Source organism: Serinus canaria, chromosome Z (assembly GCF_022539315.1).
Source record: "Serinus canaria isolate serCan28SL12 chromosome Z, serCan2020, whole genome shotgun sequence".
Lineage (NCBI taxonomy): Eukaryota > Metazoa > Chordata > Aves > Passeriformes > Fringillidae > Serinus > Serinus canaria.
Window position 1 is genome coordinate 73,124,835 of NC_066343.1, and position 13,287 is coordinate 73,138,121.

The 13,287-nt window shown below is 43.8% G+C and overlaps 1 protein-coding gene across 4 annotated transcripts in view; it reads right to left on the minus strand.

The window, feature by feature from the left end:
• Window positions 1-13,034, minus strand: part of EPG5 (ectopic P-granules 5 autophagy tethering factor) — a 56,632-nt gene extending 43,598 nt beyond the window's left edge. For all 4 annotated transcript variants that reach the window (XM_050987230.1, XM_018920058.3, XM_050987229.1 and 1 more), the window contains exons 1-9: window positions 12,914-13,034; window positions 8,418-9,335; window positions 6,148-6,391; window positions 5,178-5,314; window positions 4,504-4,611; window positions 3,449-3,522; window positions 1,644-1,752; window positions 1,217-1,331; window positions 562-712 (exon numbers count right to left, since the gene is read on the minus strand). In XM_050987230.1, the coding sequence (XP_050843187.1) occupies window positions 562-712; window positions 1,217-1,331; window positions 1,644-1,752; window positions 3,449-3,522; window positions 4,504-4,611; window positions 5,178-5,314; window positions 6,148-6,391; window positions 8,418-9,335; window positions 12,914-12,961 (1,904 nt within the window). In that variant the 5' untranslated portion in view covers window positions 12,962-13,034. The remainder of the gene's footprint in view (window positions 1-561; window positions 713-1,216; window positions 1,332-1,643; window positions 1,753-3,448; window positions 3,523-4,503; window positions 4,612-5,177; window positions 5,315-6,147; window positions 6,392-8,417; window positions 9,336-12,913) is intronic.
• Between the last annotated feature and the right edge of the window lie 253 nt (window positions 13,035-13,287).

A 13,287-nucleotide genomic window follows, 5' to 3' on the forward strand; every position in this document is an offset into this window, starting at 1 on the left:
AAAGTTGGATTTTGTTTCTGATTTGACTGTACTCCCCCTTGAGAATACACTTTTAGAAGCCATACAGAGTGAATGCTAGAGATTTAAAAATAAAGAGCAGCATTTAGGCTTCAATTACATTTACTTACTGCAACAACAGGACAATTTGCAGGGAGCAAACTAAAAACCCCTAAACAATTCTGGGTAACAACAGAAACAAAGCAGTAAAATTGGTTATAGACAGGGGAAATTCAAGGAATTCCTGTTTGTTGGGTTTCAGTCTGTACCCAAGACAAGCCTAACAACATCACTAATGGAAGTCAGCCTGGTGCTCCACAGCTCATCTGGCTCCTTTGCACCCACAGCATTTAGAATTTGCAATTCCCCATTTCAGATTCCCAGACTGGCTAACGCTGAACTGACCAAATGTCAGAACAAAACCCACCTGAGAACTGTTTGGGTGGGGTTTGGATTTTTTTGGTTGCTTGATGGTTGTTTCTGGGGATTTTTTAGCAGCTCTGAATAGCTATTGTATGTATAAAACACATTCAATCACACCCCAGAGGAAAAAAAATCTCTTACTTGATGAGCTGACCAATTCTCTTGACAAACTGTCGGTACCGTGCTCTGTTAAATGTTTCTAATCCCACAGACAGAAGTTCCACTAAGGAGTTTGCAAAGGCAAAAATCTTCATCATCTTCTGGGGAGAAGTTTTTTCAGGAAAATAAGCACCTAAGACCGAGACACAAAAATAAATGTCCAAAAAAAAAAAAAAAAAAAAAGAATTCTGGATTTTTAAGTAACTTAACAAGCACTCAAAGCAACAATTCACCATATTTTGAACTGGAATGTATGCTTTGTTTATGAAATGAACAATAATACCTGCTAAGTACGAAAGTGCAAATAAACTATACAGGTAATAAGACCTTTGGCAAGCAATTACAACTAAAAGGTGAGAGGGAAAAATAGCTCTGAAAGCACTTTTGGGAGTTAACTGACAACCAAACCCAAACTAAGGGAAAAGACTCTAATGTTTTGCATATTGCTAGAAGGTTTTTATTTACCCCATACACATGGCATATACTTCCATCTCATCTCTTCAGCCTGTGAGCTGCTGCACAGGTTCATTATTATTTTTCTCAGAGTTTCCAGGTACAGCAGCACTCTTGGCAGTGGCAGTCATTAATATAACTAGCATAAGCAAAATGAAGAATAACTGTCTAGCAAGTGACTTACCTTCAGACGTAAACCCAAGGAACTGCTGAAAGAGCTCATGAAATGGGAACTGTGACAAGAGAGCAATCAAGTCATCTTCCAAGAGTAGAATCCAGCTTGTTTCAGGATCCTCATCCTATAGATAAATACAGGTGTTTTCAGTAGCTCTACAGTAAAACCAGTAGTAAAGGGCTTCACATTGTACTAACTACAGTTTTGCTAGGAGTAACTGAAATATTTGAATTCTCTCTGCTAATACTCACTACTGGAAGCTCCACTCTACAGTTATACCACAGAGAGAAAATGAGACTAAAATAGAAGCAAATTCAAATCATGCTTTTTAACTTAGTAAGTCAGGTTTTCTTCACCCATTTAACAAAGATCAATGAGCTTGAACAAAAGCATAAAGGACAAAACAAAGAGAAACAAAAGAAATCATCTGCTGTACCTCTTCTCCTCCTTCATCTACCAGAGTCCAGTTCCCAGATTCCTTCCCAGAAGAAGAGGAACTTTTCCTTTCACTTGGTTTCATATGGCACATGAAGTCCACACGATTTCTGGTTTAAAGTGAAAAATCAAGTATAAAAAATTAGGAAATTAAAAATTCTGAATTCAGTAATCTTTCAGTTAAGGGAAGACATTAAAAAATCCAGAAGCAATAGGAAGATTTAGCAAGCAAGGCAGAAAGATGCCTGGCAGAGAAGGCCCTTGGGGTGCTGGTGCCAGGGCCTGGATATGAGCACAGGGTGCCGATGAGGGCAAGAGGCCAATGGCCCATGGTGTCCCAGCCAGGCTGTGACACAGCCCCAGGGCAGTGCCTGTCCCTGTGCTGGCACTGCTGAGGCACCTCCAGTGCTGGGACAGCTCTGGGCCCTCAGGACAGCAGAGACACCGAGGGGCTGGAGCGTGTCCAGGGCAGGGAACGGAGCTGGGAAGGGGCTGGAGCCCCAGGAGAGGCTGAGGGAGCTGGGAAGGGGCTGAGCCTGGAGAAAAGGAGGCTCGGGGGGACCTTGTGGCTCTGCACAGCTCCTGACAGGAGTGCAGTGTCCCCCCGGGACAGCTGGGGTGGGTTAGACTCTGCTCCCAAGTTACAAGTGAAAGGACCATAAACAGCCTCAAGTGGCACTAAAGGAGGTTTGGATTAAATATCAGGGAATTTTTTTCCATGGAAACTTGGTCAGGCACTGCAACAGATTGTTTAGGGCAGCAGAAGAGTCAACATCTCTGGAAGTGTTCAGAAGGCTTGTGGATGTGGCACCAGAGGACACACGGCTCAGCAGTGGACACAGTGGTTCTGGGTTAAGGGTTAGACTCAACAACATTAAAGTTGTTTCCCAACCTAAACAATCCTGTGACTGTAAATGACTCTAGGATGACCTGGTTCCTGACATGCAGAAGCTGTAAAACACAAGCCTCAGCTCTTTTAAGAGCAGACCCTGCAGAGGCTCTGAGTTCTGCTATCAGCATTTAAAGCAGCACCCCAGACACATTAAGTTGGCCCTTGTTCCAAACACAAGTGTCAAAACACACTGGCAACACACATTCCCCCAGGATACCCTGGTTTTCCCAGGCAGTTCTAGAAATTAAGTGCAAAAATTATACCCTTTAAAATAACAGCTTTCAATAACAAGACTCCCACTTAACTCAGACCCAAGCTATTAAGATCACACTGACAACCCTAAATACCAGTAGTTTGATTCTTTGACCTCAAGATTTGGGCAGAGGGAGAAGCGAGTTATGTATTTTATCTGGAGAACATAACTGCTTTCACTTGTGCCTGATTTCATTAACTACCATCTCCAAGCACCACATTCCTACTAGATTTTTTTTTTAATTTTTTTTTTTAAAAAGGATGAAAAATATATCAAGACATCCAATCTGTGTGTACACCATCTCAACACCTTTACTCGGGGGATTCTGTTGCAGAGACAGCATAAAAAAAAGGCCATGGTGCAAAGCAAGAAATATTTTGGAAGTCACAGTAACAAAATGTGTGGGTTTGTCAGTCTTCACAAGCTATTTCACAGCTGAAAGAAAGCTGCATCATACTGTGTACAGTATGAGGAGATACTGCCAAGGCTGAATTTTAAGAAGAATGAGTAAAAAGAGCTTGAATTAAACTGTGAATCTATTTGTGCCCACTTTTATGACTTTGCCTGCAATAAACTTCCAGAGTTTTACAAATAGATTGTGTGTTGTATCTTTTACTCTTAAATAATCAGAACATATTCAAAAAATCATGTTCATACTTACTTGACAGGAGACATAAGCAAGGCAAGAGATTGCATGAAATGAAAGACACCCGATGGGTTTCCCAAGACTTTGATCTGAAATTAAATGCAAAAATCTAAGTAAATGTAAATAAGCAAAGGGCAAATTATTCTCAGCAGAGAAATTCACATTTCTCACTAGCTTTTTGTTAAGACTTAGAAGGTTCCATAAAATACAGCACCCACACCCTGGACAATGTATTGCCATGGCAAAATATTGTGACTTGTCCAAAAGAATTACTTTGAAAAATTAAAGGGGGGGTGGGAGGGGGAAAACCCACATCAAAAGCTCCACCAAAAAAAAAAAAAGACAACCTCTCTCTTTGTGCCTCATGTAGGTCCAGGCACCAGGGGTAATTCACACGCTGAGCACAGGGGAAGATAAACCACATTAGGTTAACTGGACTCAATGATATTAAGGGTCTTTCCCAAATTTATTTTATTCTACACTTCTATTGCACTGTTTTCCTTTCCTGTTAGTGTAATTTTCCTGTGACTAGATTTCCGAAGTTTTCTCCTCTTAGAAGAGCAAATATGTTCTTTGAATGAATACCCTGGTGGCTTTGGATATCCACACTCCCTCTGACATAGACAAAGTGAACCCTTTGTCCCTGAACTTTCCAGGGAAACCAGTCCCACTTCAATGTATAGGATATAAAAAAAATCTGTTCCTCCTGATCCCTTCCACAGCATAGAGCTGACTCCAATCTCACTTTTTATATACAGCTGCTGCTTCAAATCTAAATATGCCTTCCACTTTTTGGAGAAAACTCCCAAAACTTGGTGCATAAGGCCTTGACTCCCTTTCATGGAATCTCTCCAGTCAAGAGTGAAGTGTGTTGCCCTGTCAACCGGCACATGGTTGGCCTAACATGAAAAAACGCATTCCCTGACAAACCCCTCACTGCCACCATGATTCCACACATCTGGAAAGGCAGTGTGGGTCATGAGGGATTAAGCAGGCACAAGACACTCTCCTCTCCTACCCAGGCCACTCCCACTCCAACCTGCTGACACTAAAGAATTAAACATTCACACCTGAATGAAAGGACAAGCCCACTCGCTGATGCCAGCTGGACACCGAAGGATGTGGTTGAAGAGGAAGAGATGGTCACCTGGACAGCCAATTCTCTGCAGCACAGACACCTAGAAGGAAGTATATTGAAATCAAGTAAGTAACTCTGCAGTTCATTTCCTTACAGTCTTGCAAACTAGAGTAATACTGTTCATTTCTCACCCTTTCTAACAAATCTGCATGTTCAAAGCATGTTACAGGAGAACAATATTTAAAATCTGTTTGCTATCCTTATGAGCCACAAACCACTTTTCTGGAGTAAAGTAACTATTTTTTCTACAATTGTATTAAAATCTAATTTAATTAGAAATTGGCAAGAACAAAGGTTTCTCCAACATGGCAAGTCTGAACAGCTCTAATTTCAAAATAAGTAAAAGCACAATGAGTATTATTAAGTTCACTGTGAGTAGTATTGGCTGCTCAGGTGCCAATCCTCACTAATGCTGCCTGAGTTTATCAGACAAGGGAATCAATTCTAAAGGTCTGCTAAGAGATTCTGTTCCTCAAATATAACAAACCCCACCAAAAAAAAAAAAAAAAAAAAAAAAGACAGGAAGCGAAACAGTAACACTTCCAGAAATTATTCCCGAATTCATCCTGTGTGTTGGATCAGATATATCCATGTCTACTCCCTCACCAGTCTCTGCAGCCACATGAGAAGGTCACTGTGAAACTGAGGATCTTCAATAACCCTGCGAGTGAAGCTGAATAGGACACTGATACATTCCTTCAAGTGGCTCAGGTCTGAAGAGAGATTTTCTGACTGCTTTGAAACTGTAAATTAAAAACAGAATTAATGAAGCTTTGACAAGAAGTAGCAGCATGAACAATGGGTTTGGGGCTGGACATAAAACTGCACTCTGTGTGCAGACACCAAAATATTTCAACACTAAATCTGTCAGAAGAGAATACTTAAGAGTGTTTTGTTTAATCTTATAATTAAGCTCTGGACACTAATTATAAGCAGAATATACTATGGTTACTCTCACAAAAGGCCTTCCCTCAACATCAGCTTTTTAAGAACCACCATTTACTATGCACATAAACAATCTGGGAGGTGGAGTGCAAAGGGAGGAGCAAAAGGAAAGAAAAATATCTGGGACAGGAGGAGAAATACTTTAGCTAAAAGATTATATTGGCACGAACTCAAAAAAAACACTCAGGATGAAAACCAAAAAGATAATTCTAAATATTAAGAGCTTAAGATTTCAAATGGCCTTCCAAGAGGAAGTAAAGAAGGAAAAATATCCAGCTCATTTTAGAATTGGGAAAAAGAATTGTATTAGATATTGCCTTGGACAATGAAATATTGGGAATTTGGGTGTCCCATCCACACAGTGTTTCAGTACAGTAATCAGTGTCAGTCTGCAGCTCAGACAGCAGAAATCACTTCTGCATACAGCTTGCACTGCCCAGGTGATAAAGTCAAAACAACTGGACAATTTCCTGTGAGAAAAAAGTTTCACTGATCCCTACAGAAGACCAACAGTTTTTTGTAACAGAGGAGAAACACTCCAGTACACAAATTCCACCACAAGATTCTGAAACTGCAGCCACACAAGGTGCTTGTTCCCAGGACTGGGACCAGCCCAGACCACCAAACACACCTTGTTCCTGCTGCTGCAGGGCCACAGATCTCAGCAGGGACGAGCTGCTGAGCAGCCTGTAAACATAGGACTCCACTTGCAAGCGGGACAGCACTGAGGTGTAGGAGTGCAGTGCCAGGGTCTGGTGCACATGCTCTGCTTTGGCCTCAAACAGCTTCTTCAGCTCCCCCAGCACGTTCTCGTTCAGCTCCACTGTCTGGAAGCGGTGGTGGCCTGTCACCTTGCACTGATCTGCACACACACCCTGAAAAGAGAGCAAATATTTTATGTCAGTACCTCTGACATTTTGTTGGGTCACCCTAAATGAAATCAATGATGGTATAACCCTCTCTTAAACAGATTTCAAGGCTTTCATAAAAGGGGACATTTCATAAATGGAAAAGACAAATATTTGGCAATATCCTATCTGCTTTTTAGAGGTACCAACCACTGAAGATTCATAGCCTTGACCTCTGAATAAAAAATATTTTATAAACCCTCAGTAACTCAGGTTTGGAAACAGCAAGAAGTTACTTGCCTGTGGCACTGAGAGATGTGAACAAAACCAGGTGTCTCACTCCCAGTGATGCACCTGCTCCTTAGTTTACAGATTTCCATATATTTGGACCTGCTATTTTAAAGCTAAAACAGTCACTGGAACAAGATAAGCATTTCCCAAACTCCCAGGACTAATAATTTGTAGCAATTCGCTACTGAATGTTTAAAATATTTTCCTCTGCCTCATCTCTATTTCTTCAGCACAAGAAAAATACAATAAATAACATTCTTGCTATTCCTACAATAAGTAACATTCCTGTTAATCTTTTATGCAATCAGGAAACATTCATAAGAACCTGCACTGTGAAAGCCTACCTTGAAAGCATCCCTGTATTTCCTAAGTTAGTAGAGTAAGAATTTTAAATTGGTATAAAGACAAAAATTGTTCTGTACACACAATAAATACATTGTGAATTGGGATGAAATAAAGCAAGCAGCAATCTTACACAACTCCTATGATGGCCTTAGAAGATGCAAGAGTGAAGCCAAATTTGCTTTTGGTAGAGAAAATGATCACTGCAAACCTTAGAATCCAGTGAGGCTCAGTGTTATTACCCAAGAAAAAGGACAGTATCCTCAACTCTGATGAACTGCACTCACAGAAAGAGTAAAATCTACCCTATGCACAGGTGTCCAGCACCTTGGGACAATTTTGATGATGTGCGGGCTATAAACAGCATCAGAACAATTTCAGTCACTCCCACTGTAATGCTGAGCTCCAAAGGCAAGTGTCACAGAAGGAGTCTGGGGGAAAGCCTTTCTGATGTGTGCCCCAAAGAGCTCCATAAACCCCTCTAGTTTGCAGACAAAAATGTTACAGAGCACCATGCCCATTCTGGAGTTATGAAAAAACACAGCTACACTTATGGAACAACCTACTGTAAGTGGATGGCCCTAATGCTTTGAGGTATGGGGCTACTCCTGAGCACAACTCAGCTCCCTGCAGCAGGAATTACATCAATGGAAACTGTCCCTACAGTTGGCAGCAGGCCAGATGGCATCACTGCTACAGTCACTCCACCACTGTCCCCGATGTCTGCTTGGAGAGCTGGGAAACTTCACATGACACCACAGACAGAACTGGGTGTACACAGCTCATCCCTTCTGACCCCAAAGAGAAATCACCAATATATACCCACTGCCCTGTAAAAATCAAAAAACAAACAGTCTTAAGTCTCGAGAGGATGATATTCTGAAGTACTGGGGGTCAATGGAGAGACTGAAAGAAAAGGCAATAATCTCTGGACGTGGAACTTTAGAGCCAGAGGAAGCAAAGAAGTCAGTAAGAGCCCCTTCCCTATGAAGACAGGCTGAGAAAGTTCAGCCTGGAGGAGTGTAGAGACCTCACAGCACCTTCCAGTATGTGGAAGGGGCCTACAGGGAAGCTGGACAGGACAAGGACTAAAGGGATTAAACTGAAACAAGGGGTAATTTAGGTTACATATTAGGAAAAAAAAATGTTTACTGTGAGTGTGGTGAGACACTGGCACAGGCTGCCCAGGAAGGCTGTCCCAATCCTGGCAGTGCTCAAAGCCAAGTTGGATAAGGCCTTGAACAACCTGGTCTAGTGGGAGGCATTCCTGCAGGGTAGAAAGCAGGGTTGGGATTATTTTTAAAGTCTCCTTCAACCATTAATGATTCTTTTACAACAAAACACCTTAACTATGATAAACCTGGTAAGTAAAGTTAATTTCCAAATAGTATGGGTTCAAAAGCAGCTTCAGCAACAGCACCTGCACAGTTTTCTGTTGTTCCTTGAAAGTCCATAATCTCCCCTTCACATTTTGGCAGTCTGTTGCCATGGCCTGCAGCTCTGCCTCAGCCAACAGCAGCTGCTTCCTGCAGCGCATGTAGTTCAGGAGCAGCTCGTAGAACTCATGCCTGTCCTGGTGAGCCACGCTCTCAAATTCCTCGGCATAGGAGTCGACATTCTCCAGCCAGGAGCAGGGCTCAAAGATCTTCAGCTGCTCCCTGGTGAATGGCACCAGCTCTGGCTCGGAGGGCAGCTCTGGGTACAGCCTCTCGTGGTGCAGCAGGGGCTTTACTGCCATGATGGTGGGCTTCTCGTAGGACAGCTCCAAGGACAGGTCGGGATAAACCGGGCGCGGAACACGCACCTTGGATTTCTCAGGGCGCTGTGAGGTGCTGAGAGGAAGCTTCTCTGAAGAGCAGGAGAGAGGATCTCTAAAGTCTTGTCGGTTTTCAGCTCTTCTGCCCTGTACAAAGCCCATCACTGACAGAGGGGGAGCAGCACTGGACTGAAAGGTACTACTCAATAAGTCAGAATTTCTAGATCCACTAGCAACTGCTTCCACAGGGCTCTGAGGTTTGTCCAACTTGCTCTTCTCAACATCCCCCACACATTCCTCCTGGGCAGGATCAGCTTTGACCTCTTCTGCATGTTTGGGAGGCTCCAGAGCCACTGCCAGAGCCTCATCATTTACTGAAGATACACAGCTTTGGGGGATGTCAGACACGTCATTTGTAGTTCTCCTATTGTCTGCTTCATCTCTGAGCTGAATTTCTGTGAATTCTCCAGGATGTTCCACTTGCACTCTCCCGGCTTGAGAAGGCCCTTCAGCCACAGGAGGCAGGAAAACATCACCAGGCTCTTGTACCTGGGGCTCCTCACTACTTCTTTTCTTTTTTTCCTATGAACACAAAAAATTAACAGTGTCACTGCCAAGTGAATCTCTTCATCTTGCATCCCAAATCCCACCAACACCAAAGGTAATATTTATCAGCATTATGATTCCAAGAGCCCTTTTACACATATTAGTTTTCATAATATTAAAGATTAAAACATATATACCGAACAAATCTTTGTTCTTTAGCTGCCCTGTGAAGACTGTCTACCAGTGAGTGGTTTTGTGCTCTTGCACAAGGCTTCAACATTTCTAAGCAAAAATCTATAAATATCACAGGACAGACTGTTTCATCAACACAGAAAATAATCAACATAACAAGTCCCTGACACCTAAGAAGAGTTACTCGATTTCACCTACTGACTGAAAAAAAAAGAAAAAACCAAAAAAGTTACTCTGTGATCCAGATCTATCTTAAATTTTTCAGAATATTTTAGTGATTGGAAAAATATTTTCAAAACAGTAATTTCAGAACAAAGAAAGTCTGGAATGTAACCCTTAGCTACATTCTAAAACCATGGTAACACCTGAACAATTACTGAAATACTTATTTTCAGCAGGCAATACACACTGGAGACATAGAAAAACTTAATAATGCCATTAAAACTGTCAATCAATTTAAAATTAAAATTACAATTACTTTGAGGCTAAATAATTCCCATAAATCTAATCTAAGGTGTAGATTAGCTTCCTTTCCAAAAACACAACAGGGAAAATTTTGATAATTTGTAAATAATTTGCCAACTAATAAAACAAAAAATTGGCAGAGATTACCCAATCTCTAAATTGAATAGACCTAGCACTTTACTAGGAGCAAAACTGAGGAGTTAGGTCACAGTGCTCCAGTTTTGGATGACCCAGATAATGTAACAATGAACACAGGTGAAATGAGTACAAACTCTTAATTTGGGGAAATAATAATAGGAAAAAGACGACAGTTTTGGAAACTTGCTTGCAGTTTCACGTATAATTTTACTAAACATCTGAATATTTTTGCCTTAAGAGAAAGCATAAATGAAAACAGCCCAAATCAAGGCACTAGCTCACCTTGATCTCAAGGCTAATTTTATTCTGAACATATGGTTGCAGGTCCGTTACAAAAAAAAAAATATTACTCTGATTTGGGTTTCATGCTGTTTTCTGGTGTAATAAAGCCTGTAAACACTTCTGATCACAAAACAGCTCTGACTCACTACCTAAAGCTGCAGGTGAGAGACTAAAAATACATCAGTGCAATTCTCTAAGCCAGGACTTGTCATAATAAGCATCTCCTGACAATTACCTCAAAGTCAAAAATGTCCACAGGATACTGTATCACTAAATCATATTTATACAGTGTATTAATCCACATACTTCACGAATACATGCTGGTCCTCTCCCCTCTACAATCTCAAGGTTTCCTCTTGCACTCCTCATACAGAATAAACTCCCTTTATCTCTCAGTATCAGCCTGCATCCCTCTCAGACACAGCTGTTTTTAAAATTTATATTATGCCTTTCAGTTCTCACTCTCCTAGGCAAAAAAAAAAAATGGCATAATCATTAAAAGAAATTTCAACTGAGAAAGAATGAGAGAAATCAAGTTCTGAACTAACATGGAGGAAAATTCTGCTTTAGCCACATATGAAAGAACCTCAGAATGGTTTTGCTTTAAGGGACCTTAAAGACCATCTCATTCCAACTCTTTCCATGGGCAGGGACACTTCCACTAGACCAGGTCACTCCAAGCCCCATCCAGGCTGGCCTGGAACACTCCCAGGGGTGGGAAAATGGCACCTGATCATTAGCCTTGCCGCATTCCTGATGCTGCTGGTGCTGCACAAGTTTAACTTTGGGGCTACTATTGTCAGAAAGTCCTGGGCCCCATTCCACCACTTGGCAGCTCGGCAGCTGAGCCAGCCTTTCTCTCAGCTCACAAGAATTCCAGCTTTTCAAAGGATTACATTACAGCTTTTCCTGTGGCATGGGAATGGAAAAGTCCTCAATGTGACTGACCTGCAAACTGCATCCTCAGGCATGCCTGGGTATTAACAGAGGTGAGCTCAGTAATAGTAATAAAAATACCAGAAATGGGTCATGTGTAGCACTGGAGAATTCAGGGTTCTCACGTGTGACACCTCCAGTGAATTGTTTCACAGTGAATTTCACTGTGAAGGGATGGCTGAAGACTGGAGTCACCACACACATGCCCTTAATGAAACAGCAATGTCATCCATGACTCACCACCTTCCAGCAGGGAACTAATTCTCTTAGGCAGCAGTTTCAAGGTCTGACTGCCTTGCACACACCAGGAGGCTGAATCAAAACCAAAACAACGACACAGTAATTCTTCTGGGATTGCTTTTCCCTGCAATCTTTACTTGCCTTCCATTCAGGAAGCACACCCACACCTGACACTTAGATTTAACCCTGGTTTTACAGAACACTGGTCAATTAATTCAGTGTTTTCAAAGAGCTTTGACAGCCATGACTTCAGTGTCCTTCCTCTATATGGTTGTCCATAGGGACAACAAGAGGTCAAGAAACCAAGAAAAACATTTCCAGTTTGTCAGGTAGTTCAAATCATTCCCACGAACACTCTGTGCAAAGAAAATAAACCCTTCAGAAAGCTGTCAGTACTAATACCAAGAACAAAGAACATACTCAAAACAGAATAAAAACCCAGGAAGAGTGATACTTAAAAACTGCAGCACCAACTTATGAAGAAGCAGCACTATAATGTGTTACACACAGCACCATGTTCTCAGCATTTCAAAGCCAAACGTAGACAAGATGGAGTACCACAGAATCACCGAACGATTTGGGTTAGAAGGGAACTTAAAGACCATCTCATTCCAGCCCCCTGCCAGGGACAGGGACACCTTCCACTCTCCCAGGGTGCTCCAAGCCCTGTCCAGCCTGGCCTTGGACACTGCCAGGGATCCAGGGACAGCCACAGCTGCTCTGGGCACCCTGGGCCAGGGCCTGCCCACCCTCCCAGCCAGCAATTCCTCATTCCCAAGATCCCATCTGTGCCTGCCCTCTGGCCCTGGGAAGCCATTCCCTGGCTGCTGTCCCTCCATGCCTTGTGCCCAGTGCCTGTGCAGCTCTCCTGGAGCCCCTGGAGGCCCTGGCAGGGGCTCTGAGGTGTCCCTGGAGCCTTCTCCTGGGCAGGAAAACAGCCCCAGCTTCATCTGTAGGACTGTCTCCCCACACTACAGTAAAACACTGTAAATGTGGGTAAGCTCCAGCCTTGTACATTCCCCCGGCTCTCCCGCAGGACCCTGAGGAGGCCGCAGGACAACATAATAAAAACCTTGTTTACATCCTGCTACAGCACAAGGCCTGTCACCACCCTCACACGCCTGGCAAACACTAGAAACCCATGAAACGGAGTGCAGGACAGCAGAAATCTTTTTACGAAACAAAAAAAAAAACCCACAACAACATCATCCACACACGCTCCCCCACACTCCACCCTCCACCATTAGAGGCCGCAAAAACACGGATGTAAACACGGCCTGGCGCGGCCACCCCCACACGCGGGTCGCTCCGTCGCCCCAGCGGCGGCGGAGGACGCCCCGAGCCCCCCTCGGTGCCGTTACCTTGGGGCGGGAGCGGGCGCGGCGCGGGGGTCGCACAGCCTCGGCCATGGCCCCGCTGCCCCGCGCTGAGGCGGCACCGGGCCGCGCAGGGACTGGCGGTGGGACACGCCCCCGCCGCGCCGGCCAATCACACAGAGCGATGGGCGGCGGGACACGCCCCCGCCGCGCCGGCCAATCACACAGAGCGATGGGCGGCAGGACACGCCCCCGCCGCGCCGGCCAATCACAGGGCGCGGCTGGGGTAGGGCGGGGCCGCCGCCGTGAGGGCGAGACTGGGCGGGGTGAGGGGGCTGAGGGAGCGGGCGGGGCCAGAGAGCGTCGGTGGGGCCGGACAGACACTCATGGGGACAGAGGGACACTGCATGGGGACAGAC